The 27,512-nt window shown below is 46.4% G+C and overlaps 1 protein-coding gene across 2 annotated transcripts in view; it reads right to left on the bottom strand.

Annotated features, from left to right (window-relative positions):
- The window catches only part of MAP3K12 (mitogen-activated protein kinase kinase kinase 12), a 217,806-nt gene that overhangs the window by 67,170 nt on the left and 123,124 nt on the right, over positions 1-27,512 (bottom strand). Inside the window, exons 1-2 of one of the 2 annotated variants that reach the window (XM_063952145.1) lie at positions 14,156-14,536; positions 5,538-6,019 (exon numbers count right to left, since the gene is read on the bottom strand). In XM_063952145.1, the coding sequence (XP_063808215.1) occupies positions 5,538-5,955 (418 nt within the window). In that variant the 5' untranslated portion in view covers positions 5,956-6,019; positions 14,156-14,536. Of the gene's footprint in view, positions 1-5,537; positions 6,020-14,155; positions 14,537-27,512 lie in introns of those variants that run through there. The other variant, XM_063952144.1, reaches the window with a different exon arrangement.

The raw sequence follows: 27,512 nt of genomic DNA on the forward strand, positions 1-27,512 counted from the left end.
TCTGAAACCACACTGACAAGGCAGAGATATGAACCGTGAGGGAGGCCAGTTGAAGGTCTAAGTCCTGGCCTTGTTGCAGAAAAGTCAGCTTCCCACTTGAGGACTCCCGGAATGAACACTGCCGGCAGAAGGCGTTCCGCCCAATGAAGGATTTTTGACACTTCCATCATTGCCATGCGGCTTTAAGTGCCGCCTTGATGGTTTATGTATGCGACTGAGGTGACGTTGACTGACCGTACTTGAACATGCCTGTTCTGTAGCAGAGGCAGGGCGAGAGACAAAGCATTGAACACTGCCTGCAATTCCAGAATGTTTATCGGGAGGAGTGATTCCTCCTTGCTTCACCGACCCTGGAAACAGTGTTGCTCCAACACCGCGCCACAGCCCCTCAGACTGGCATCCATAGTCAGTAGGACCCAGAAGGGATGGCTCCTGCTCAACTGCTGGTCCTGTAGTCACCAGATCAGCGACGGACGAGCCTCCGGAGTCAAGGAGACCATGTGAGACCTGATCCCATGAGGTAGGCCGTCCCACTTGGAAAGGCTTAACCTCTGCAGAGGGCGGGAATGAAATTGAGCGTACTCCGTACTCTACCATGTTGAAAGCCGACACCATTAGGCCTAGTACTTGCATCGCCGAGTGTATCGACACTCTTGGGCGAGACAAGAAGTATCTGATCATGTCCTGAACCTTCAGGACCTTCTCTGGAGACAGAAACAGCCGCTGACTGTGTGTGTCCAGCAGTGCCCCCAGGTGTACCATGCTGTTAAGCTGGGACCAGCGAGGACTTCTTCCAGTTGATGAGCCACCCGTGGGCTTGTAGGAAGTTTACCGTCAGTTGCAGATGACTGAGGAGTACACCGTGGGAGTTTGCCAGAATCAGCAAGTCGTCCAGATACGGACGGATGGAGATGAGCCGTCATCACGGCCATAACCTTGGTGAAGATCCGAGGAGCCATGGCCAGTCCAAATGGCAGAGCTTGGAACTGATAGTGGAGGTTGCCAATAGCAAACCACAGATATTGCTGATGCGATATGGCAATAGGTATATGCAGGTAAGCATTTTGTATATCCAGGGATACCATATAGTCTCCAGGTTCCATGGCCAGTACAATTGAGCGCAGTGTTTCCATATGGAACTTGGACACTCTCACAAACTTGTTCAGTGATTTGAGGTTGATTATGGGTCGGAAAGACCCATTGGGTCTCGGTACTAGAAACATGGTTGAGTAGTATCCTCTGCCTCTCTGGGACAGAGGTACCGGCACCACCACTCCTGTATCCAGGAGGTGACACACAACCAAATGAAGAGCTTGCACTTTTAATGAATCCGAAGGGATAACCGTGGTGCAAAACTGGCGAGGGGGACGTCTCTTGAAAGAGACTGCGTACCCATGAGAGACAACTTCTCACACCCACACGTCTGAAGTGGTCTTTAACCAGACCTGGGTGAATCGCAGAAGTCGGCCTCCCACCCTGGGGTCCCCCAGGGAGAGGCCCGCCCCGTCATGCAGCAGGCTTGTCGTGTTTAGAAGCAGGCTGACGGGCTGCCCAGGATTGTTTAGCCTTAGACTTTGTGGTTTAGGAAGCACGAGATTGTCTCAGGTATGTCTGACCTTTGCTTTCCCTTGAGGTCGAAAGGAGCGAAATGTGGTACCTTTTGCCTTCTGTGCAGAAAGAGTAGTATTAGGGAGAAAGGCGGTCTTAGCAGCCGCCAAGTCAGCCACAATTTTATTAAGGTCTTTCCCAAATAAGATGTCTCCCTTAAAAGGGAGAACCTCCAAGGTCTTTTTGGAGTCCAGGTCCACCTTCCATGACCTCAACCACAGAATACGGCGAGCCAGGATGGACGTAGTTGCTGCCTTGGCTGCCAATACACCTGCCTCAGAGGACGCCGCCTGTATTTAATAGGCGGCGGTGGTAATATGAGACAGGAATTGTCTGGCATTGTCAGATATATCCGGGGTAACTCATCCTTTAATGCCTGAACCCATGCTTCAATACCTTTTGCCGCCCAGGAGGCTGCCATAGTGGGTCTATGTACAGCACCTGTAAGGGAGTAAATAGACTTAATGCATCCCTCCACACGCTTATCTGTCGGTTCCTTCAGTGAGGTGACAGTGATGACAGGCAGAATGGATGACACCACCAGACGGGTGACATGGAAATCCACCAGCTGTGAATTTTACCATCCATTTAGACAGGGAGAGTTTCTTCCCTGGAGTAATCCAGGGTTCTCGTCGTATGTCCACTAAATGGTCTGAATGCGGTAATAATGTTTTAGTTACCTTCTGACGTTTAAACTTATCAGGCTTCTTAGACACCGTAGTGGAATCCTCATCGTCATCTGATATTTGCAGGATCTGCTTAATAGCAACCACTAGGTCAGGGACATCAACCTGTGCTGTAGATTCCTCATCAGAAGCAGCTGTGTCAGTATTTTACGGATCAGTATGCTCCCCATCGTCATCAGAAGAATCTTCTGAGAGATTAGTGGATTGTGAGGAGGAAGTAGCCTGCTTAGATGACCCCGTGACATGAGAGTGACTTGGGGAAGTCTTATGTCTAACTTGATTCAATTGCTGCAACTGGGTAGACAAATTATCCACCCAAGGCGGATTTACTATAGGGACAATATGTGACTGTAATGGCACTGGAGGTCCCATAGGGGGTGCAAGTCGTGTCTCAAGCGTATTTAGCATAGATGAGAAAACCGCCCAAGGTGGCTATTGATTGGTTACAGGAGCTGCGGACTGACTGGGAGATGTATGGCACGAAGTATACAGACCGTCATACAAAACTTCCCCCTCAGGCAAATCCTTGGCGCATGCGCTGCATGATGCAGGAGTGTCCCCGTATTTCCTGCCCTTTTTGTTAGACATTTTCGGAGATGCAACAGCAGAGCGTATTAGTACGATACAGCCAGACAGAGTGCAATACCTGCGAATAAATTCCCTATTATGTGACAGCGTGCACAGTACACAACACCAGTGAATAAATCCGGTACTGTGTGACTGCATACACAGTACACAACACCAGCGAATAAATCCGGTATTATGTGACGGAGAACACAGTAGAATACACTTAACGGTAAATACTGTGAAGCACTATGAGACGCACCTAGTCCCTTAGGGTACAGAATACAGTGATAGATAAAGCTGGGATACACTGAAAGTGAAATCCACACAGCAGATACAGGCACACACAATCACAGTGACAATGCAGATAATTATTTTAGTAAGACAATAAAACTGCACTGGACTAGTACATGTATATTATATATAACAATGCACGGACTGAGACCGGATGTATATATCAGAATACTCGTACAATATATTCTGGCACAGGTACACTTGTTCTTAAATAACGCTGTCTTTATATTGACATGTAGAATACTTAAGTGTCTGTAAAATCACAGCGCTGATGTACAGGCGGATTTACAGGGGAGACCTTGCCCTGCAGTCCCGGAGACCAGCAGCAGCTATGCTTAGAAGATGGCGTCCAGCATCTCAGTCAGGGAGTGAGGGAGAGTATGAGGCAGCTCCAGGGTGGGAACACGAGCAGTAGATGGCGCCCTGGGCCGGGGGGAGGGGCTAAAGGTCAAGTGCCATCTCCCCTAAGCTGGTCCTCACCACCTGGTACTATGGAGTCTTATTAAAGTGGGCATTAGTTCACCCGACCTGTACTCCTATGTCCTGGTGGATATAGTGGGGTCCCTGCTCGGTGACAGTGTCCACACCAGCGACGCAGTTCATCTCCCTTAACTGCAATCTGAACGCGATTAATGGCGGGTCCCACCTGGGGGACCTTCTTACCTCCTCCTTTCGTAGCAGCCACGCGAACCAGGAGAGCGCTGCGACCGTGTGCCCAATGCCGGAGCATCCCCGCCGCAAGTACCCGGGATCTGAGCTAGCGGAAGTATGTGACGCCGCTGGAGAGGTGACGGAGCCGCAGCACAGAATGTCACCCTGACATAAAAGTGCTGTGGCCCTTGAAGTCTTCTAATAAAGCTTTTTTAGGGCTGCCCAGTGCATCCCCCCTGTTAAGTGACCTGCTGCTGCAGGGCACCAACTCGAAACTGAGCTCACAGTGCCTGGAGGCGGGGTTATAGAGGAGGTCCCAATGCATCCTGGGACAGTCTAAAGCTTTAGCCTGTTGGTGCCTGGATCAAGATCCATCTCTACACCCCGATGTTTCCCTGTGGAAACCAATGTACCCCTGCTGCAGAAAAATCTAATTTCCCATTAAAAATGTAGCATTATTATTGTTTATGATGATTACCCTTTATCTGTATGGCATGGCAAGGTGTCCACAATGCCTGACAGAGTACATAAACAGTGAGAACAAAACAAGAATAAAGTGACTTACAGTACAGAGCATTACATGACATGGACAAGGTGTATAAACATTGCTGCACCAGTGGTCATAATACCCAAATAAGGAGCAGGGCGGCAAAACCCAAAGGTTTGGTGCCATTGTAGTCAGTGGCAAGGAGAAACTATGGTATAAGTGAAGGACGGAAAAGCACATGAGGGAAGAGGGTCCTGCTCGTGACAGCTTACAGTCTATTGGGGTTATTCAGAGATGGACGCAGATCTTGCTTCCCGCAGCAAGAACTGCGTCCATCTCCTCACATGCCGGGAGCCGCCAAGCATGTGTGTGGCGCTGCGGATGCATCGATTAGAGGTTGCGCTGACAGGCGGTACGCCGCCATTTTTTCTATTGGAGCGGCTGCATGTGACGTCAAGCAGCTGCCCCAAAAACGTTTGTGACACACCCCTGTTTTGGCCGCCAAGCATCCGAAACACTGCCCCCTGAACACTCACCGCTGTCAGTCATCTTGAGGCTGCATCCTTCCAGTGCGGCCACTAGAAGAAGGGTTGTGCGCGCGCACTGCGCCCAGTGCGCGTGCACAGACCAGATAGACACTGCGTCTGCTACGTACAGACACGCAATTGCGTCTATCTCTGAATCAGCCCTATGTGTGGGACTTCGATTTCACCACTTACAGTACATGTATTTGTCATGTATATTTTTTGTGTCTTTTGTGTTTAGTGGTTTCCATGCCAAACACTGATTTTTGGTGTCAGAATCAGCCAAACAAATGTTTTTTTAACTGTTCTCAAACTATTTGCAACTTCCCCAATTCTGTCTGATATATACATTTACAGGTTTCTGATTTACACTATCATTCTTTTTTAACCACTTAACCGACAATATTTCCCTTCAAAACTGTTCATAACATTTTTTTTTGTATTTTATTCAATATGGTTTAAAAAGTATGTTTTCAAATATTTAAATATTATATTATGCACATCTGCAGAACAGATCTCCTCATCAAAGGCTGGGAGACACAGTGGGTTCACATGTGGTCTGATCATGCCAGTTAAATGGTTAATCTGAGTTTACAGTCAGCCTTTATTTGTCCTTTCTAGGATTTTTTTCAGGCACATGTTTTTGAGGTGTGCTATTTTTTACAAGTCCGGTCCTGCTCTCTGCATTAGGTTTCATTCCAAATTAAATACAGTTTAACCCACCTTCTTGCTGCTTGTGTTCAGTAGAATAGGTTTTTCCAATCATGGCCCAAACAGGCCTCAAACAGCCAAAAAGTCCACCCAAGAACCCAACACCAGCTTGACACTGCATGCGGCCCTCTCCGAGCGCCCTACATGGCCTGTCTTCTCCAGGGCCTCCTGCTGCTCCGACACCACCACCTCTGTCTTCAGGCTCTTGTGGATCATGGGGCACACTGTATGTAAGGGGAGATGAAGAGTCCTCATTGGGAAGTGCAACTTCTGTTCGCACCATATCACGCAGTACACATTGTGTGGGGGTCAGTTCTTGTTCTGGGGTGCAGCCAGGTGGTGTATCAATGTCCAGGCGTCTAATTGGTCCATCTGACAACAGGCTGGCAAAGGAGGGAGAAGGTGTACGAGTGTCATGTAGACATGCCATTATAGTTCGAGAGACAAATATGAAACTCAGGTAAGAAAACTGTGTCCGATTCTTATTTTAAGCCCTGTAGAGAAAACAGAACAATTCATATTATTTACTTGTAAATCATCACAATGGATCTTATACAAGTATATGAAGGGAGATAGCAAGAAAATAACAGGTTTATATAATAATCTATGCCTAGTGCAAAACAGTCACAGTTATACATTGCATTGGTGTTTATGCTTTCATAAACGGGCAACTATATTTAAATAGGGCTTAAGAAAGGAATTGGGGTATCCAAGGATATTGTTAATAAAGCTGGGAAATAGGAGAGCTGAGCCGTAAACCCCATGTAATATATGGTCAATACTTATTTGATATAAACAGGGTAGTATATTAGCTGGAGATGCACAAATGCAATATTAAAGGATTTGGCAAATAGCAAAGGATTCTGCAGACACCAAATTAAAGAGAATTTAATCAGACTTGACAAGTGGAAAGTGGATATCACATCTGTGGATGACAGAACCTTACCTCTAGGTTTCCCTAAAAGAAATTCAATTTAAAATCTTTAATAGGGCCTGATTCCAAGGTCCATCTTATTGCAAATGTTCTGCTATCAGAACAGACATGTATCACTGTTTCTGCTGCTGCAATGGGATTAAATGGCCGTGTCAGGCACTTTCTGTTTAGACTGCTTGGTTCCATCCAGATCTTATCCCTTTGATCTTGGCCAGTCTGATCCCTTGGAAATGTTATAACAAACTTTTGCCCCCGGGCAGCTGAAGGTAGATTGAGTCTACCAATCTACTGTATATATAAAGAGTGGGTGGCAACACGCAACATGTGGGGAAATGGCCAGATGATATTTTCTGAACATAATTATTGATGCTTTGAAGGAGAACTGGAGTGGATGTTTAAGGCCGGGACTGCATTCATCTAAAGGTCTAGTCATCATTCCTTATTTTAGGTTGAACTATTATTTTCCACTGACATCACTGATATCTCACACACACCTCGCAGTCCTAATATGCCCCACCAGTATAGGGAACTACTGTACTGTACTGTACATTTATGAAACTGCGAAAAATGGCAGTGGGAAGTGATGCTTCAGATAGCGCCAGTTCCCGGAACCACTGTTCCCACTATGGAAAGGAGGTCCTAGTGTCCACCCTGTCAAACACCGTCTGTGCGTCTGCATGAACAAAGTTTACACATGCTTGGTATCACTGTCAGGTTAAACCCAGCAGTGTTGGCTTTCTCCGCTACTAATTAGCAACAAAAGTTGTGTGATAGGAAGCGTGGAAACTGGTGGCTTTTCGTTGTCCCCACTCTGGAGGCCTCCTAATCTTGATATGTCTCTTTTACTCACAATGTAATATTCCTTTGTGTGACTACTCTCTATATAATGTGCTCCGTTACAGCTATGAGCAAAGCTAAACAAAGCAAGTTGTGATGTAAGGGGTTATGTTACACGCAGGTAATGTGATGTTGGTTAATACATATAGCGCACGCATACAGAAAGCTTTATTTTAGCAGTGTAATTTAGAGTTGAACAAGAACACATTCCCCTTCAATACTAAGGGGTATATTTATCAAGCAGTAGTATCACCTTTCTTTAGCAAGGTTTCTCTTGTGGTCCTTTTAATTTTTTAAACTTTCCATGCCCCCATAGTCTGCATCAGGGACTGTGGTGTATGGTCAATTTATAAAGTACAGAAAAGCTTTTTGCCGCTAGGTAATACCATCTTGAGATGGCATTTACTGTAACCAGTAAAGAAGGACCAACAAAACCGAAGAGACTTCTTTGGAACCTATGATAAGTTGTCAGTGAGACTGAGAAAACCAACTCGTAGGATGCACTAGCTGCATTTCCTCCTAACTTTAAATGAGGCCCAATATTACTGGATAACAAAACAATGTGAATACTCTGGAGAAACTTTGAAGTCATGTGTAACAGCTGCACATAGTAACGTAATGGCGAATATGCCCACACTATGTAATTAAATTAAAATAATAATAATATTGTGGTTGAGTACTAAGGTATGTCCTGAACTTAATATTGAAAGAGTGAAGAGACCTTACTGATTCAATTTCTAGCATCTTATTTATTGTCTGACATGTTTTGCACTTATAATAATGGGTTTAAAAAAAAAAACCTTTGGTGATACAGGGGTTGATTTATCAAGCAGTGAAAACAGTGAAGTGAATCATTGGAGAAGTTGTCCATGGCAACCAATCAACTTTTACTTATCATTTTATACAACATACTTGATAAATGCTACCTCACAGCTCATTGGTTGCTAAGGACAAATTATCCACTCTACTCATTGCTTTATACATCAAAGCTAATAGTCTTATGTTACATTTTCATTACTAAACAATAACTCAGTCTCAGCAACTTTTGGTCTTCTAAAAATGAAACCTGAATCATGCTAAATTCTCAACAAAATGTAAAAACAACAAATGAATATGTTTATTTAGGCCAATAAGATCTTTGTACAGGTTTAAAAAATCCTTACTCTTCTACAATGAATAGATTTTTAGGGCCGGATTCAAATGTTAACGTGCCCCCTATCTCCTGTCTAAAGTGACAGGAGGTAAAGGGGCAATATTCTATGACCCCCGTTATCGGGCTGATTGCGCCCATTATAGGCGGGTTTAGGCGCGCAAAGCACCTAACTAAACTAATGGGCGCGATCGTAAAAAGACCCATTTGGGCGCACAAACAGGTCTCTTTACAAAAATGATCTTGTCGCGCCCATCGGCAGTAACATTAGATTACCACCTGCGGGCGCGATTGTAGCCGGGAGGAGGGAGAACACATTTGAATCCGGCCCTTAAGGTCACGAGCAGAAGTCATTTAAGATAATTTAGAAAGTGCAAAAAGAAAAAATATATATAATAATGCTGCTGCTGCTGCACGCACTGGGCCCAATTCAGAGGTGGGCGCAAATCAGGTCTCTGCTGCCTCTTCATACACCGCAGATCTGTTAAGATATGAAAAAGTCACAGGAAGCCTCTTCTGTAATGAGACACCCACCATTGGCTTCTCAGATGCGTACGAAGAGGCAGCATCGGATGAAAATCGGTCACACCATTGGAACTCTGAGCAACCCTATTATTGTTCAGGATGTCTATTGTCACTAAACTGCTGGGGCCAGTAAAATAGCTTCCAAGGATACAGTCGCTCGCCACGACACGGCCCCAAAACAGTTGCAAAATGCCTGAATTTTATTCGGCATTTCCTATTACCTCCCCCAAACTATCTGTCAATCAAACTGCGTCGAAATCCACACTGCCACTGATGTCACAAGACCATCGTGGCACATGGGCAGTGTGGCTCAGGCGCTGCACAGCAGTCATATCATTGGTTATGCGTGAAAATATGGGAATTGTATCCACTTCTGAAACAGGCCCATTCTGCTTTGTGATTTCCTATGTACATGTTTCTGAATGGGTACCAAGCTTTCTAGAAAAGTGCATAGGTAAGTTAACCAACTTGGTGGAGATGGCAGGTCCATAGTAATTTGCACTGGCAAATAGTAAAAGTTGGGTAGATCAGGGGCAATCCTTGCTAAATACTGCCTAGGGCCCTCATTCCACATGGATTGCTTGTGCAATCCTCTGTGCATTTTCCTAATTATCGGGAAACTGCGCAGGTGCCTGACCCATCCTAACTGACAGGCATTTGGTGGCGGGGGTAGAGATAGCCAGCTTTTCAGGAAGTCGCCCCAGTTTTCCGGGAGTGATGAGGCCAAGGTCTGCATCTCAGACGCAGATTTCTTTGCCTCGCAAGGCCCCCTGCAACAGCCAGCCTGAGTAAGCTGAGGCTTACTCAGTTAGCAGGTCGCAATGTTTATCCCAGGCTGCGACGCGGTCGCAACACTGGGATTGCAAATGCAGCAAGGAGGTGTTTAACATCTCCTACTACATTTTCACTAGTATACCTGCCTGCGAGCAGCTATACAAATATGATCCATGTACGTAAAGGCACAATTTGACCCATGTAGACTTCAAACACACAAAAATATCACATGTGATGAAGAATCTCCTGATATCACCACACTCTCATGATGCATTTAAGCCATCAACGAAGCTAAAGTAAAAAAAACTAAAAAGTTGAAAAGACTACATTGTAATGATCTTAGTAGAAAAGTAGGCACATTGTGGGTCTAGAGCAGTGGTTCCCCAACTCGGCCCTCGAGGAACCCCAACAGTTCACGTTTCCCAGGTTACCCAAGTGTGCACAGGTTTACTCATTACTCACTGACACATTTTAAAAGATCCACAGGTGGAGCAAATTATTTCACTTGTGTTTCTGTGAGGAAACCTGGAAAACTTGACCTGTTGGGGGTCCTTGAGGACTGAGTTTGGGAAACACTGGTCTAGAGATTATGTGGTTCAGAAATTACGTATAATAAATAATGGTATGCTGCTTAAGCATTTTAGATAATTTGTAATAAAATAGATAATTAAAAAAAAAATTATGAAAATATTTTGGTAAGAACAATTTGCAGACTGTGAAGCAGAGTGGGAGAATAAATTCAGAAAATTAGTAAACTTTTATTGAAATTTAAAATGCTTTAATCATTAAACAGATAAAAAATATTTTCATATATTTTTTGGTTCATAAAAAAAACTACATACTAAAGTCTTATTTTTTTTAAAGTTTGAGAAAATAAACTACTATGAGCCTGATTCAGAGATGTACGTTAACTCAATCTCTGATGGTTTTAAATATGGGTATATGCAGCTTCCGCACTGCACACCATGGATCTGTGTGGAGTTTGTATGTTCTCCCCGTACTTACGTGGGTTTCCTCCGGGTACTCCGGTTTCCTCCCACAATCCAAAAATATTCTGGTAGGTTAATTGGCTCCCAACAAAAAATACATAAATAGTTAACCCTAGCATGAATGTGTCTGTGTGTACATGTGGTAGGGAATATAGATTGTAAGCTCCACTGGGGCAGGGACTGATGTGAATGGACAAATATTCTCTGTAAAGCGCTGCGGAATATGTGTGCGCTATATAAATAACTGGTAATAAATAATCAAATATGTACAGATCTCATTCTGTGAGATCGCTCGCAGTGCCCTGGAGGCCATAGCCTGATTGGCAGCCTGCAGCTGTTTGAAAGCAGGGCGGGGGTGGTGAATGGGAGTGTTTGATAAAACAGAGTCATATCTGTTTTGTAGGTGTGCTAAGGCCAGGGTCTGCATCGTCCACTGCAGATTTACTAGCCTCTGCAGCGTGATTACATCGAACATCCTGCGTAACCTGAGGGTTACTCAGATGTCCAATGGTCACTTAGCTGATCCGATGCTGGGTCCTTAGATGCAGCAGCAGATCACAGAAGTCTGCAGTGGTCATCTTTTAACTCAAGATGCCTCCTGCGGCTTTTACATATTTTCACTCTGCCACTGTGTGTGTACAAAGACGCAGAAGTGGTACAATTACACCTCTGAATCATCCCCTATGTTTGGTAAGATTGCAAAGACCAGAATATCTGAATTCTTGGCGGTTCAAAGTGTAATTCTGGACCAGCCCCTTTCAACAAAAGCTGGTGGTACAATTACACTTTTATTTACTAAATCTTGTTGATTAGGACAGAGAAGAAGAAAGAAGAAAGAGACAGGTCTGATAGATAATGGCACAGAGGCACTGCATGGTATTGTGTGGGGAAAACCCAGAGACAATCAAAAAAAGAGCACAGAGAGAAAGACAGAACATAAAATGAAATAAGACACACACACACACACACACACACACACACACACACACATATATATATATATATATATATATTTATAATTTAAGAGATAAAATATGCAGCTGTCAGTCGGTCTACAGCGCCATCTTCTGTGTTAGAACATAAGATGAACCTACATGGATAAGGATGCATTCAGTGCTAGATATATTTATATGTTTCAATCATAGATACATTAGTCAAATTAAGTACAAAATTATATTATTTAACATAGATCTAATGCTCTTTTGACTGTCACAGTTGTCACACACATTGTAAATGATTATGTCACTTATTTTCATCCCCAACAATATAATTACAATAGATTATTACAACACAACTGCAATGTGCCTATTGTAATGGTATTAGCTATTGTGCAATTAAAATACATGCATAATGCTTTCCACATATTCCAATAATTCCTTTACAGTTATCATTCCAAAGCCTAAATTCTCACATATAATCGCCTCTAAGTGTATAATGGAATCTTCAGGAAATCAAAAGAAATGCTAACATTACACTTGCTGGCAACAGCGTCCGACTGCAGCTACAGGCACTAAAAGAGTGATATATGCCTTGTAAAACTAATCCCAGTAATTCCTATACCAGTAATTCTTACTGCTATTAAGCTTATGCTAAACCTTTCACCAAATAAGGAAAGCAAAGTGCCACAGGGGTCAGTCAGGACACAGTTGCAGCAATAGAGATGCAGTGAAGGAGAGCTTTGCTGTCCAGGGTGCTGAAATTCAATTCACTGCACTACATGGATACAGCTCATATACCTCTTTAAATAAAGGTCCTCAAGTATCACCAACAGGTTATGTTTTGAGGATTTCTGTAATCTTACACAGGTGAGTTCATCTATTTTACTGGGTCAGTAATTATCCCACTTTCTTCCACAAACAGAAATCCTCAAAATATGACCTGTTTGGGTCGAGTTTCAGAACCATTGCTGAAGCAGGCAGTTTTCTGCTGACCTAGGTGCTGAAAAGGTCAGCGCCACTTACACGAGGCTCAGAGAGGGAACTGCTATATAAATGTCTGAGCTTCTTTTATAACTACACAAAGCTGAATCTGTCAGATAGATCCCAAGTTACCAGCATAGAAAGCATTCTGATATAATGTGCCAGCAGCCATGTGTAAATCCACAGGCAGCCTTTCCAGGGAAACGTACACACATAGGCACATGTGCAGAGGAGTAGTGTGCACCTGCTGCTCTCCACTCACTGTGAGCATCCATTCACACACACAGAAACACGGTTACCATCTGCAGCACCGGGTTTATATGCCATGATACAACCCATTCAGACAGCTAGCACCCGGGCAGGGGCACGCTGGTATAAATCGTCTTATCATTAGGAGACCAGCAGATAACGGCCACGGAACTACACACATGGAAAAAAGCAAAGGGGTCTATAAAAAGAGAATTACATCACCAGAGAAGAAGTAAACAGTGATACATTAACGCTCCAGCGGCTGGAGAGATTTACTAAACGGCGCTATTTCTTAGATTGTGCTGATTTCATCTTCACTGGAAAAACGAACACAGTGAAAGGTGCAAATGGTATAACTTTAGTAGATCATCATAATAAACACCTTCGCTACAGCTTAGCAATCACAACAGGCTCTGCAACGTTGTGTAAATAGCATACATATTGTGCATATATATATATATATATATATATATATATAAAATAAATATTTTATATATACACACACACACACACACACACCCCGTACATACACGCACCAAGAATAATCCCACATACAAGGATTATCACATGTATCCACAACAACAAATACACAAAGAGATGCTTAAACATTTCTGTCTCCACAACACGTACGTACACCATATTCACACCGCCACAGGACAGCCCTTCACACACACACACACACACACACACACACACACACACACACACACACACACACACACACACACGTGTGTTACTTTATGTAATATAGGAATCGAGAAATATACATATTTTTGGCGTATGTATATTATATGGGTACATTTACGTAAAACTAACTATTCGAGTAAAATGTAAAAGATAACATATAGAGATATATAAACCTGGTAAACACTGAGATTCTAGGCTTTTACATGTTCTACAACAGACATAAACACCTCATATTTACATTGCTTTCCCCATATATACAAATGAAACTTTTTATTACGACCAATCATGCATGTGTGTGAGTAAAAATGTATACATAATACAGTAATGTTCAAAGTACTCATACATGTGCCTATTATATAAAATATGACACATAAACAATGCATTACTGAGGTTACTGCACATGCAGTGCACGGCGTGCAGTCAGGTATACACAACATGTAGAAGTATGATGTAATATACAATGTCAGTTTACACTGTTGTACAAATGAAGCACACAGCCTCCATTAGCTGCACATTGCATTAGCACTGACCTCTAGACACAATCACAGCATTAGGCATATATTTACCCTGGACCAGCACCTAGTAATCCAGGATCCTGTCCGGCCGGCGTCTCCTATCCCCTGTGCAGAGGGCGCTTCCAGCCACATGCACTCACCCACACTGCCACCCAGTCACCAGCTGTAATCCGGTTACACGCCGTCCCTGCTGCCAACACACAGTCCAGATACACAGAGCTGATCCTTCCCCGCGCTGCCTGTGCTCTGCGGTGTCCTGTATCACACCGGCTGTGCGCTGCCTGTGCTCTGCATTGTCCTGTATCACTACAAAAGCGGTGTGCTGCCTATGCTCTGCAATGTCCTGTATCTGTACATGAACTGCGCGCTGTCTGTGCTCTGCACTGTCCTGTATCACTATACCAACTGTGCCCGTGCTCTGCAATGCCCTGTATCCATATACCAACTGTGCGCTGTCTGTGCCGGTGCTCTGCAATGCCCTATATCACTATACCAACTGTGCACTGTCTGTGCCGGTGCTCTGCAATGCCCTGTATCACTATACCAACTGTGCGCTGTCTGTGCCCGTGCTCTGCAATGCCCTGTATCACTATACCAACTGTGCGCTCTCCGTGCCGGTGCTCTGCAATGCCCTGTACAACTGTGCGCTGTCTGTGCTCTGCAATGTCCTGTATCACTATACCAACTGTGCGGTGTCTGTGCCGGTGCTCTGCAATGTCCTGTATATCACTACACTGACTGTGTGCTGTCTGCCTGTATGTTTTGCCTCGTTCATGTATTATATCCTTACCTACACTATATACAGTCCCTTACTGTATATTCATATAATTTGGCGTCCCACTAACTCTCAATTACCTGTTCTCTATATACCTGACTCCTGAGTAATAATGTGCTCTCTTATGTTCTGTCTGTACTATGGATCACAGTAAAGCGCTGCCCTCAGTGCCCTGTGTTTGTCCTATACATTGCAGAATTGTGCTCTGTCCAGCGTACTGTCTCTTATAATCACCAATGTATTGTGCTGTCTCTCCAGCAGAGGCAGAACTCTGGGAGGCAACGGAGTCATCTGCCGCAGGGCTCCTCCCATTCAGTGACTCCATTGAATCGAATTAAGTTAATTGATAGCTGCAAATCACACCCTCTTTATTATACTGAATATACACATTTTACAAGTGTCACACCCAGGATTAGAAACCACAACCTATTACACTGGAAGCAGACGCCTTACTGATGAAGCTGTTGCTCCTGTATAGGAAATATGAGAATTTTAACTATATGGAGATACTTCTCTGACAATTACAATATGAAGATACTTCTCTGACAATTACACGTAACTTCATATAGTTAGAATTCTCATGCTTCCTCTACAGGAGCAAATAACTCCATCAGTAAAGTGTCTGCTGTCAGTGTAACAGGTCATTGGCTTTAATCCTGGCTATGACTGCTAAGAAATGTGTGATTCAAAATAAAAGACATATGTATAAATACAGTATATACACTTTTCACACACACACACACACACACACACACACACACACACACACACACACACACACACACACACACACACACACACACATATATTTATCTTAATATAGGAAATAGGGGGGCACCACTATTTATTTTGCCTCCGGGAAACTGGGACGAACTTACGCCACTGCTCTCCAGACTACTGTGTCCATAGGCGTGCGCACGGGGGGTGCCTGGTGCGCACAGGCACCCCCTAATGTCGGGCACCCCCCGCACGCCAGGTCCGCTGCTGCAGCCCACTGAATTAAAGAAGTGGCCCGCCGTCACATCTCCCACATCATTTTGTGGCGAGCGGGCAGTGCTAGACAGCGGCAGTGGTCTCCCATATCCCCGCCTCCCTCTGTCCCCGTTCAGACATTGCCGGTGATGACGTAGTGACGTCATAGCCGCACGTCTGTAAGCGCTGCCGCGGGAAGAGGAGCCGCGGCCCGCAAAGCCTAGAAAGGATACTGAAAAGAGAGGTGGAGGAGGACTGCACGCACAGAGGAGCTCAAAATAGAGGTAAGAAAGCTCCACTGGGGGAGATGCATGAGGGGAGGGGGAGACACAAGGGGGGAGATGAGCGAGATGAGCTGCATGAGGGGAGGGGGAGACACAAGGGGGGAGATGAGCGAGATGAGCTGCATGAGGGGAGGGGGAGACACAAGGGGGGAGATGAGCGAGATGAGCTGCATGAGGGGAGGGGGAGACACAAGGGGGGAGATGAGCTGCATGAGGGGAGGGGGAGACACAAGGGGGGAGATGAGCTGCATGAGGGGAGGGGGAGACACAAGTGGGGAGATGAGCTGCATGAGGGGAGGGGGAGACACAAGTGGGGAGATGAGCTGCATGAGGGGAGGGGGAGACACAAGTGGGGAGATGAGCTGCATGAGGGGGGGAGACACAAGTGGGGAGATGAGCTGCATGAGGGGAGGGGGAGACACAAGTGGGGAGATGAGCTGCATGAGGGGAGGGGGAGACACAAGTGGGGAGATGAGCTGAATGAGGGGAGGGGGAGACACAAGTGGGGAGATGAGCTGCATGAGGGGAGGGGGAGACACAAGGGGGGAGATGAGCTGCACGAGGGGAGGGGGAGACACAAGGAGGGAGATGAGCTGCACGAGGGGAGGGGGAGACACAAGGAGGGAGATGAGCTGCACGAGGGGAGGGGGAGACACAAGGAGGGAGATGAGATGCACGCGGGGAGGGAGAGACACAAGGAGGGAGATGAGCTGCACGCGGGGAGAGGGAGACACAAGGGTCGAGATGAGCTGCATGAGGGGAGGGGGAGACACAAGGGGGGAGATGAGCTGCATGAGGGGAGGGGGAGACAAGTGGGGAGATGAGCTGCATGAGGGGAGGGGGAGACACAAGGAGGGAGATGAGCTGCATGAGGGGAGGGGGAGACACAAGTGGGGAGATGAGCTGCATGAGGGGAGGGGGAGACACAAGGAGGGAGATGAGCTGCATGAGGGGAGGGGGAGACACAAGGAGGGAGATGAGCTGCACGCGGGGAGAGGGAGACACAAGGGTCGAGATGAGCTGCATGAGGGGAGGGGGAGACACAAGGGGGGAGATGAGCTGCACGCGGGGAGTGGGAGACACAAGGGGGGAGATGAGCTGCATGAGGGGAGTGGGAGACACAAGAGGGGAGATGAGCTGCATGAGGGGAGTGGGAGACACAAGAGGTGTGATAAGCTACATGGGGGGGGCACATAAGAAGAGAAACTGTATGGGGTATGAGATTAGCTGTGTAAGGGAGGGTGAGCTGTATGAGCGGGGAGAAATTTGAGGTGGGAGAGCTGTGTGAGGGCTAAGATGTGTCGGAGAAGAGCTACGTCAGGTATAAGATGTGTCAGGGGCAAGAGATGCGTGAGTGATAAGATGTGTCGGAGAAGAGCAGAGTCAGATATTAGGCTGGGGCCACACATAGCAGCCAAGCAGGTCCCGTTCAGCGGGACCTGCTTGGCCGCAAGGAGACTGCACAGGGGTGCCTATGCAGGCGCCCACACGTGCGTCAGTCCCGCCGCCGCAGGATCCAACCGCAGCATTCCATGTGTCACTGGCCGGATCTGTGTGCAGACAAAACCCCCCTCCAGGCTAAGTGGGTCCCGTTCAGAGGGACCCGCTTGGCCGCTATGTGTGGCCCCAGCCTAAGACGTGTCAGAGGAAAGAACTGCATCAGGTATCAGACGTGTCAGGGGGAAGAACTGCACATGGGATAAGGTGTGTGCAGGAAGTAGTTACAGGATGGACAGTGAATATATCAATTCCGGTGCCGGTATGTTGTCAGCATGCTACTTACAGCATGTTAACTAGATCAAGAGTAACACTTTATACATACTGCCTACCCAGCATGTTTACTGTTGTAATGCCGATCCAGTTAAAATGCTCTAAGTAATGTTATCCTTGTTCACAGGCTAGTGCTTGCATTCTGGGATTGACTTAGGGTCGATCCAACGTATCCATCCCATTCAGTCCTCCCCCATTATTTTTGCATTCTTAATCTCTCCCACTTGCACTAATTTTAAAGTTGTGCTAGACATTCCCAGTAGGTGGTGCTAGACACGCCCAGTCGGTGGTGCTAGCCACACCCAATAGGCGGTGCTAAACACACCCCTCTAGCGGTGCACACCCTAATAAAATGTGCTGCGCACACCTATGACTGTGTCTCCATGGTGCAGCCCAATGTACTATCGTCCTATACACCACTATTTGTGCTGTCCAATGTTTTGTGTCTCGAATATAGCACAGTAATGTGCAGCCAGTGTACTGCCTTCCTATACGCCACAATAATGTGTTGTCCTGTGTAGTTTCTCCTATATACACAGTAATGTGCTGTCCTGTGTAGTTTCTCCTATACACACACAAAAATGGGATGTCCTGTGTAGTTTCTCCTATACACACAATAATGTGCTGTCCATCTATTGTGTCTCCAATATAACACAATACTGCATGTGCAGCCATTGTACTGCCTTCCTATACACCACGGTAATGTGCTGTCCAAAGTACTGTATATTCTATGCACCACAGAAGCGTGCTATCCAATGTACTGTCCACCTATACACACCACCATAATAATGTACTGTATCGCCTACGCACTATAATGTGCTGTTCAATGTGCTGTGTGTAATCCAGTGTTCTTTACACCACAGTAACGCGCTGTTTCTTCAGTGAGTTTCATATATTCCAATGTATAGTACTGTCCGAAGTACTGTATATCTCCTGCATACCTATGGGCTTTATTTACGAAGCGGACACGCAGTATTAAGTAGTCCAGTGTATTGTCTCTCCTATACATCACAATAATGTGATGTCCAGTGTACTCTCTCTCTCCTATATACCACAATAATGTGCTGTCTCTCCTATATACACAGCAGTAATGTACTGTCTGTCTTACACACCACAAAAATGTGCAGGCTGTCAGTGTGCAATACACACGTTGTGCTGTCTATAACACGACCGCCGCCCCCCGCTCTCTCCTCACTTTAGGCTGCTGCCGTCACTATGTACTTCTGCCTCGCCGTCACGCCTGCGCATTAGCTGCCTCTGTGCGCCCTGCACCCGTCCGCCCTATACCTGTGTGGTATCTGCCCTCCGCCCTCCATGCAGGTTACACCCAACCAGTGTGCCTCCTGCTATATTTGTTCCCCGTGTGATGCTGGCCTGAATACTGTTGTTGCCCCATGCGCCTCCCTTCCCTCCCCCCCGTCACTGAACTCCTTACCCCGCCCGGCACCAGTTCCTATTATTTTATTAATAGTGCCCTCAGTTATCGGATGGGGGGGATTGGGGGCACCTCTTCGGTCCCTGGCTGTTGCTATTAGGAGGCCACATGACCGCTGAAGGTGAAGGGGAGATCGGCAGCAGCTGTGTGCAGCTTCCCCTGACATCATCTCAGAGGAAGGGAGGAGCGCTGCTGTGTACGGGTGAAATAGGAGGAGAGCCGGAGATATGGCCATACAGCGGGAGAAGCTGTGTGCCGAGGAGGGAGGCAGGGGGAAGGGAGGGGCTGCTGGGGAAGGAAATGTATTGGATGCAGAGTGTACAGGAGGTAATCTCGAGGTATCGTACGATGTATAGAAGTACTCAGGGACTCCATGCAAAGGCATATGTAGTGTGTGTGTGGGGTGGTCTTCAGTATGCCAGCTGTCGGGATCCCGGCGCACAGTATACCAGCGCCGGAATCCCGACAGCCGGCATACCGACACTTATTCTCCCTTGTGGGGGTCCACGACCCCCCTGGAGGGAGAATAAAATAGCGTGGCGCAGAGCGCAGCGAGCCCGCAAGGGGCTCATTTACGCTCGCCACACTGTCGGTAAGCCGGCGGCCGGGCTCCCGGCGCCGGTACGCTGGTCGCCGGGAGCCCGACCGCCGGCATACTATACCACACCCGTATGGGGGTGTGTCTCAAAATGAGTGGTACTTAATTTTTGTTGATACTGTTATTCTACCTTTTCCTTGGTAGTGTCAGTAATCATATGGAACGAATAAGTACCTAAATAACTGTCGTCTTCTGGACGTACTTTTTAACTTTGTTAAGCAAATATACCTACACCATACAACTTTCTAAATTCTAAATCCTCCTACACAACATCACTCACAAGACTGGGCATGATTCAGTAAGTTGCGGTACTTAGCTGGGGGCTAATTAGTCGGGCTGGTCTATTCACTTACAGCCCATGCTAATCTTACAGGATGCACATAATGCAGATTTATGTTTGAGGCTGAGGAAGACTTGAACATAAATCTGTAGTAAGTGTCCTTATCGCAGGTGCTGCAAACATATTATTAACCTGGAGAAGGCATAAAGAAGTGATAAACCAGTGATATGTGCAAGGTGTTAAAGGCACCAGCCAATCAGTTCCAATATGTAAATTTACAGTTAGGATCTGATTGGCTGGTGCCTTTAGCACCTTGCACATATCACTGGTTTATCACTTCCTTATGCCTCCTCCAGGTTAATACATCTGCCCCATTAACCCTTAGCTCCAGGTAATTTTCCAGGAACTTATGGGTTCCTGGAAAATTAGCACACATTTACTGAGTGAGAAAAAGGGGTTTTGAATTACTACTGCTAACTAAATCTGACCCAGTGTGTAATATACCAACATACAGGGGAAAGGGGACTGGCCAGAGAGGGGGCCCGCTCCAACTTCTACAACTGAGAGTGAAATAGAACAGCCCCCTGTCTTAAATACTCCGGACGTATTTATTATGCCCCTGCAAGTGCAATCTTCTGCCTATTTGCCAGTCCTGGGCCCCATAATTATTATTATCATTTATTTACAAGGTGCCACAAGGGTTCTGCGGCACCCAACAATGTACATAAACAAATGAGCAAAACAAGAAAACAGTGACTTACAGTACAAGACAATGTAGGACAAGTATATAAACATTTCTGCATCAGGGGACAGGACACTGAAATAATCATCAGGGTGGCAGGAACCGAGGGTTAGGTGCCGTTGTAGGGAGTATGGAGTAGAAAATAGTCTGAGAGGGAGAAGCACATGAGGGGAGAGAGCCCTGCTCGCGAGAGCTTACATTCCGAAGGGGAGAGCAGACCGACAGGGGTGCACAGATGGGGTAAAAGTAAGTACTGTAGCAGAGAGTTAGGATGAGAGGTGAGGTAGAAGTGAGTTTGTAACAGAGGGTTAGGAGGATGAGAGATGACTGGGTTTGATGCAGAAATGGATCTTGTGAGTCCATTTAAAGTTTTGTAGACAGGTGGAGAGTTTGATAGGGGGAGGGAAACTTAAGATGTGGCCTTACTTTGCATCAGTACCACTTTATTATCCAGCACAGAAAGGGTGCAGAGCACAGTAATACTGATGGGCTCTCTTGGCAAGGAGAGGAGGTAGTCAGTAGCGCACATCTGAGACTGTGACGTGTCACAGTCCTTATGCGCCATTTGAAGGGGGCAGGTGTCCCTACCCATTATGTATCTGATCCCAAAAGATGGTACTGTTCAAATTGTATGTTGTAACCATTTATATTCTGTATGGAAATGTAATTTCTAAAATTGTATGCCAAAATGCCATTCTGTAATTAACTCCAGGTGATTGAACTGAGCCAGGGAACATTTAGATTGTAAAAGAAATGTAAGTGAACTCTACCCAGCAGGAGGGCCTGGGTTACTGGTACTGTCATCCTGCCAATCCACAGAGGTGTCAAATTTCTTTTGAAGGAAGGTTAAAGGAATTGATCAAGAAAGCTTTTGGTCAGAGAATCTCTTTCCTGACTAAGGGGGATATTCAATTTGGTCCGAAGAGACATCGGGAGTAAAAACCCCCGATGTTTCTTCGGGTGCTACGGTCGGGCTATTTAATTTGCTCGGCCGGTAACAAGTCCTCTTACACCCGAAAACACACAGGTTCAGTGAAACCTGTGTGTTTTCGGGTGAAACAGCCCCGTTTTCGGTTGAAAACGGGGCTGTTATCGGGCATTTTGCTTCGCCTGCCGGAGGCAGGGGAAGCAAAACCCCAGATAAGCCGCGGCACGCGCCGGCTTATCGGGGCCAATTAAATAGCCCCCACCGGCCGATACTTATCACCCGGCACCCCGGGCCAAATTGAATATCCCCCTAAGGGTCTAATTCAGGTTGGATCGCAATTCGCGATCCAACCGGAATTTCTGCATTCGCCCTGTGGCCGCATGCACAGGGCCTGTCCTGCGCATGCACCTGCATTTACTGTGAGCAAAAGGATTGTAAACTCTGCTGTTTAACTGGGCAGGTTGGGTGATTCCTTGGGGTATATTTACTAATATTCGTGTTTTTGCCGTTTTTAAGGGTGTTTGAACTCGAATGGTATCGGGTGCATTTTACTGCAACTTTTTGAATCCTGATACGGTCATTTACTAATCTGCCGAGTTTGCAACATTCGTCCTTTCCGATGTCGATGTGATTCGTAATGTCAGGCAGTGTTTTACAGGAGTGATGAGTAAAACACTGCCTGACAAAACACAAGGAATCCCGGCCGGATCTGTGAGATCCGTGCAGGGCTTCATTGTGCACCTTAAAAAAAAAAAAATTAAAGTGTTAAAATTTAAAAAAAAAATTGCGTGAGGTCCCCCCTCCTAAGCCAAACCAGCCTCGGGCTCTTTGAGCCGGTCCTGGTTGCAAAAATATGGGGAAAAAATTGACAGGGGTTCCCCCATATTTGAACAACCAGCACCGGGCTCTGCGTCTGGTCCTGGTGCCAAAAATACGGAGGACAAAAGCGTAGGGGTCCCCCGTATTTTTAACACCAGCACCTGGCTCCACTAGTCAGAGAGATAATGCCACAGCCGAGGGACACTTTTATATAGGTCCCTGCGTCCCTGGCATTAAATCACTAACTAGTCACCCCTGGCCGGGGTACCCTGGAGGAGTGGGGCCCCCCCCTCCAGCCACCCAGGGGCCAGGGGTGAAGCCCGAGGCTGTCCCCCCCCCATCCAAGAGCTGCGGATGGGGGGCTGATAGCCATGTGTAAAAAAAAAGAATATTGTTTTTTGTAGCAGTACTACAAGTCCCAGCAAGCCTCCCCCGCAAGTACCAGCATGCGGGGGGGGAAACAGGCCCGCTGGTACCTGTAGTACTACTACAAAAAACAGAACTCACACACCTTGAAAGTAAAACTTTATTACATACATGCACACCTACATTCACACATACTTACCTATGTTCACACGAGGGTCGGTCCACTTCTCCAAGTAGAATCCATGGGGTACCTGTGAATAAAATTATACTCACAAAAATCCAGTGTAGATCGGTCCTCTTCTGAGCTTGTAATCCACGTACTTGGCAAAAAAACAAACTGAAAAACCCGAGCCACGCACTGAAAGGGGTCCCATGTTTACACATGGGACCCCGACTGCCGAGACCCCCCCGTGACTCCTGTCACAGAGGGTCCCTTCAGCCAATCAGGGAGCGCCACGTCATGGCACTCTCCTGATTGCCTGTGCGCTCCTGAGCTGTCAGTCAGGCTGCGCACGGCAGAGATACAATGTAGCGCATAGGCGCTACATTGTATCCAATGGTGGGAACTTTGTGGTCAGCTGTGAGGTTACTCGCGGTCAACCGCTGACCGCAAAGTTCCCTTTCAGTGCGTGGTTCGGGTTTTTCGTTTTTTTTTTTTTGCCAAGTACGTGGATTACAAGCTCAGAAGAGGACCGATCTACACTGGATTTTTGTGAGTATAATTTTATTCACAGGTACCCCATGGATTCTACTTGGAGAAGTGGACCGACCCTCGTGTGAACATCTCCTCCTGGGGTCCAATAAAAACAAATATATTGAACAAATGCGCTGCCTGGACCAATGCAGCCTGCTTGAAAAACACAGGTATCCTCATAAAATTCCAAAAGAAACAATATAACAAATGGAAGTTTACAAGTGGGCGCAAAGGACCTACATAAATAATGTCCTCTGAATGATAGATGTTCCAGAAGTGTCACAGTCTGTGTTCTTAAGTTCCCAATCCACCGTATGATCAATCAAGTGGTTTTCTTTATCTCAATGGAAAAAGAATAGATCATGGTGCAGATCAAATTTAGAGGGACAATATGTTTTATTTTACACAGGACACTCACAATTGACATAAAAAGAAACAGCATGTAACCAATCAAATGGTATAGGTGGGGGTGTGGGCCTCTAACATCATCACGTTACCCTCCCAGAATGGTATTGGGACACCACTGACGGTTCCGGATAGCACACCAGTTTGGAGTAGGCTTTGAAGTCAGAAGTCACACAGCATCCACAGTAAAACGAAGAACGCCACCAGCTTAACGCGTTTCGGACAGTACCTGTCCTTCCTCAGAAGCTTCTCCTGGGGTCCGAGGGGTAGTTCAGGTCCATGAGGGCAGGGGAGTTGGGTAGTGTATGTTCCTGGGCTCAGAGGAGGGAGGGCAGGTAGTGTACATCCCTGGGCTGGGGGTGGGGGGGTAGGGTGCTGTATGTTTAGGGTGGGGAGTGTATGTCCATGAGGTCTAAGGTGTGGGACCCACAAATAAATAATTGACAAGTCTGTGTGTAGTGATGGTCTGGGGCATGGGTCTTCAACTTGCGGCCCTCCAGCTGCTGTGGAACTACACATCCAAGCATACCCTGCCTCAGTTTTAGCATGCCTTAATAGCAAAACTGTGGCAGTGCATGCTGGCATTGGCGTTTCTATAATGTGTGCAATGCACACGGGCCCCTGGGTCCAGGGGGGGGCCCACACCACACCCATTTTAACACTTACCTTTCCGGAGTCCAGCGCCGGGACCTGCAATTGCGGCAGAAATGACCGCCAAAATGGCCGCCGCGCATGTGCGGTAGCCAAATTGGTCTCCGGATCATGGCGGGCGCCATGTTTCCGGAGACCTGCGCATGCGCAGTAGACTCCGGCACAATGCCGGAGTCTACAGCGCCATACAGAGGAGGGGGCCCACCCGGATGTGCACACGGGCCCCCTCCTCTGTAGAAACGCCCCTGCATGCTGGGATGTGTAGTTCCACACTAGCTGGAGGGCCACAGGTTGAAGACCCATGGGGATGTAAGTGGGGGTCACATCACAACACCAACACTATGCTGCTCCCGGCTAATGGCACCCAGACGTGCTCGCTGGCCGGAGCAGATGAAAGCTTCTGCTGCAGCTGGCCTGGCAGAAGTACGGATCATCCCAGGCCAGCAAGCAGTGTGAGAAGGACCAACTGCTGGAGGGGCCCCCCCTCTCTGTTCGGTAGCCCCCTCTTCCCGATGGCGGCCCTGTCTCTATCTACCATGATGCGCTGCTTGTATCCATGGCTTGGACTAGGCAAAATAAAAATACAAAGGTATAGTTCACTGCAGCATAAGTTATCTAGATATGTATAACTGGGGGGGTGGTATGTTAGATAGAAAAGACTTAGGTCGACAGGGACTCTAGGTCGACACGTACTAGGTCAACATGAAAAAAGGTAAACATAAGTTTTTTACATTTTTTTTTGGGGTGTCGTTTTCTTCGTACAGTGACGGGGAACCCCAATTAGTGCACTGTGTCCCTACAATTGGGAACGGTAACACAGGTTACCGTTCCCAATTGTAGTCCACGTGGATCGTAAAGTATGAAATAGTAAAAAAAATGAAAAAAGGTGAAAAACTCATGTCGACCTTTTGTCATGTCGACCTAGAACATGCCGACCTAGAGTCCCTGTTGACCTACAAACCATGTCTACCAACTTAATGTCGACCGATAGTGGTCGACCTAAGTCTTATCGACCTAGAGACCGGATCCCATATAACTGCATAGTGACAGCATTGTACAACAAACCCTATTTTATTTTTATACAATTGGATACATTGTTCACCATAAACCTACAGTATATGACACGTTGCATTATTTTGGCTGTTATTTTGCATGTACACATTTGCTGATTTCACACAATGTTGTGATACTTTGTCATGGTGATGGAGGATGTCTGACATCTTCCACCTTTCCAGGTGCTAGGCAAGAGCATGCTATCAGGCATAGGCCCTCATTCCGAGTTGATCGGTCGCAATGCGAATGTAGCAGAGTTACACACGCTAAGCCGCCGCCTACTGGGAGTGTATCTTAGCATCTTAAAAGTGCGACCGAAGTAATCGCAATATTGCGATCACAAACCTCGTAGCAGTTTTAGAGTAGCTTCAGACTTACTCTGCCTCTGCGATCAGTTCAGTGCTTGTCGTTCCTGGTTGACGTCACAAACACACCCAGCGTTCGCCCAGGCACTCCCACCGTTTCTCCGGCCACTCCTGCGTTTTTTCCGGAAACGGTAGCGTTTTCAGCCACACGCCCCTAAAACGCTGTGTTTCCGCCCAGTAACACCCATTTCCTGTCAATCACATTACGATCGCCGGAGCGATGAAAAAGCAGTGAGTAAAATTACTTTCTTCATAGCAAAGTTACTTGGCGCAGTCGCAGTGCGAACATTGCGCATGCGTACTAAGCGGATTTTCATTGCGATGCGATGAAAAATACCGAGCGAACAACTCGGAATGAGGGCCATAGAGCAGATTATCTAGTTAGAGACAATGAGCTATTTGTACACCAGCAACAATCAAGCACCCAAGAGACTGTTGTTAGTAGGCAGTGAGTCACATGACTATAGTAGCAGGTTTCTTATAGAATTGGAGACAGTATGGAATTAAAAAAATAGCAGCCAGGCCCCACTGCTACTTTAAATACAACATTTTATGCATGGTATCCGGATGATAGATCGACACCAAATGGTTGACATGCATATGGTCAACAAGGTCGAAAGGTCGACAGATTAAATTTGCCAATATGACAATGATCAACACAACAGATGGTCAACGGGAGTTTTTTGGAGTTTTTAAATTTTTTCCAACTTTTTCATACTTTACCATCCACGTGGACTATAATTTGGAATGATAACCTTGCCGGAAGTATGGTGAGCGAGTCGAACCATGCATGGAGATCCAGTACACTAATTGGGGTTCCATGTGCTGGAAGGTAAAATGTGACACCCAAAAACCATGAAAAACTCATGTCGACCATTTCGTGTCTACCCTTTTCACACGTCGACCATTTGGTGTCGACCCAGACACTGTTGATCTATTATACTATAACCTTTATGAATTACCTTGCTCATGTTATATGGGCACTGATGCCGAAATTAAATTATATTAAATCAAATGCACACACATTTCATGTATATAAATAATCCTCTTCAGAAAAATATAATAAACGCTAACATTATGGATAGTGTAACATTTGCATTGTTGCGTGGCAAGATGGCTGTGCCTGTACAATATAATTACCCAAGCAAAACATAAAATGATTTCAGGGATCTGTTCCCGGAGTTGCATATGAATTGACATTGCCAGCTGGAGGCAAACAGTCAGACTACTGTATACTCTCGGGCAACTGAAACCACCCATAGCTGGTGTGA

Source organism: Pseudophryne corroboree, chromosome 2 (genome assembly GCF_028390025.1).
Source record: "Pseudophryne corroboree isolate aPseCor3 chromosome 2, aPseCor3.hap2, whole genome shotgun sequence".
In the NCBI taxonomy this organism is placed as follows: Eukaryota; Metazoa; Chordata; class Amphibia; order Anura; family Myobatrachidae; genus Pseudophryne; species Pseudophryne corroboree.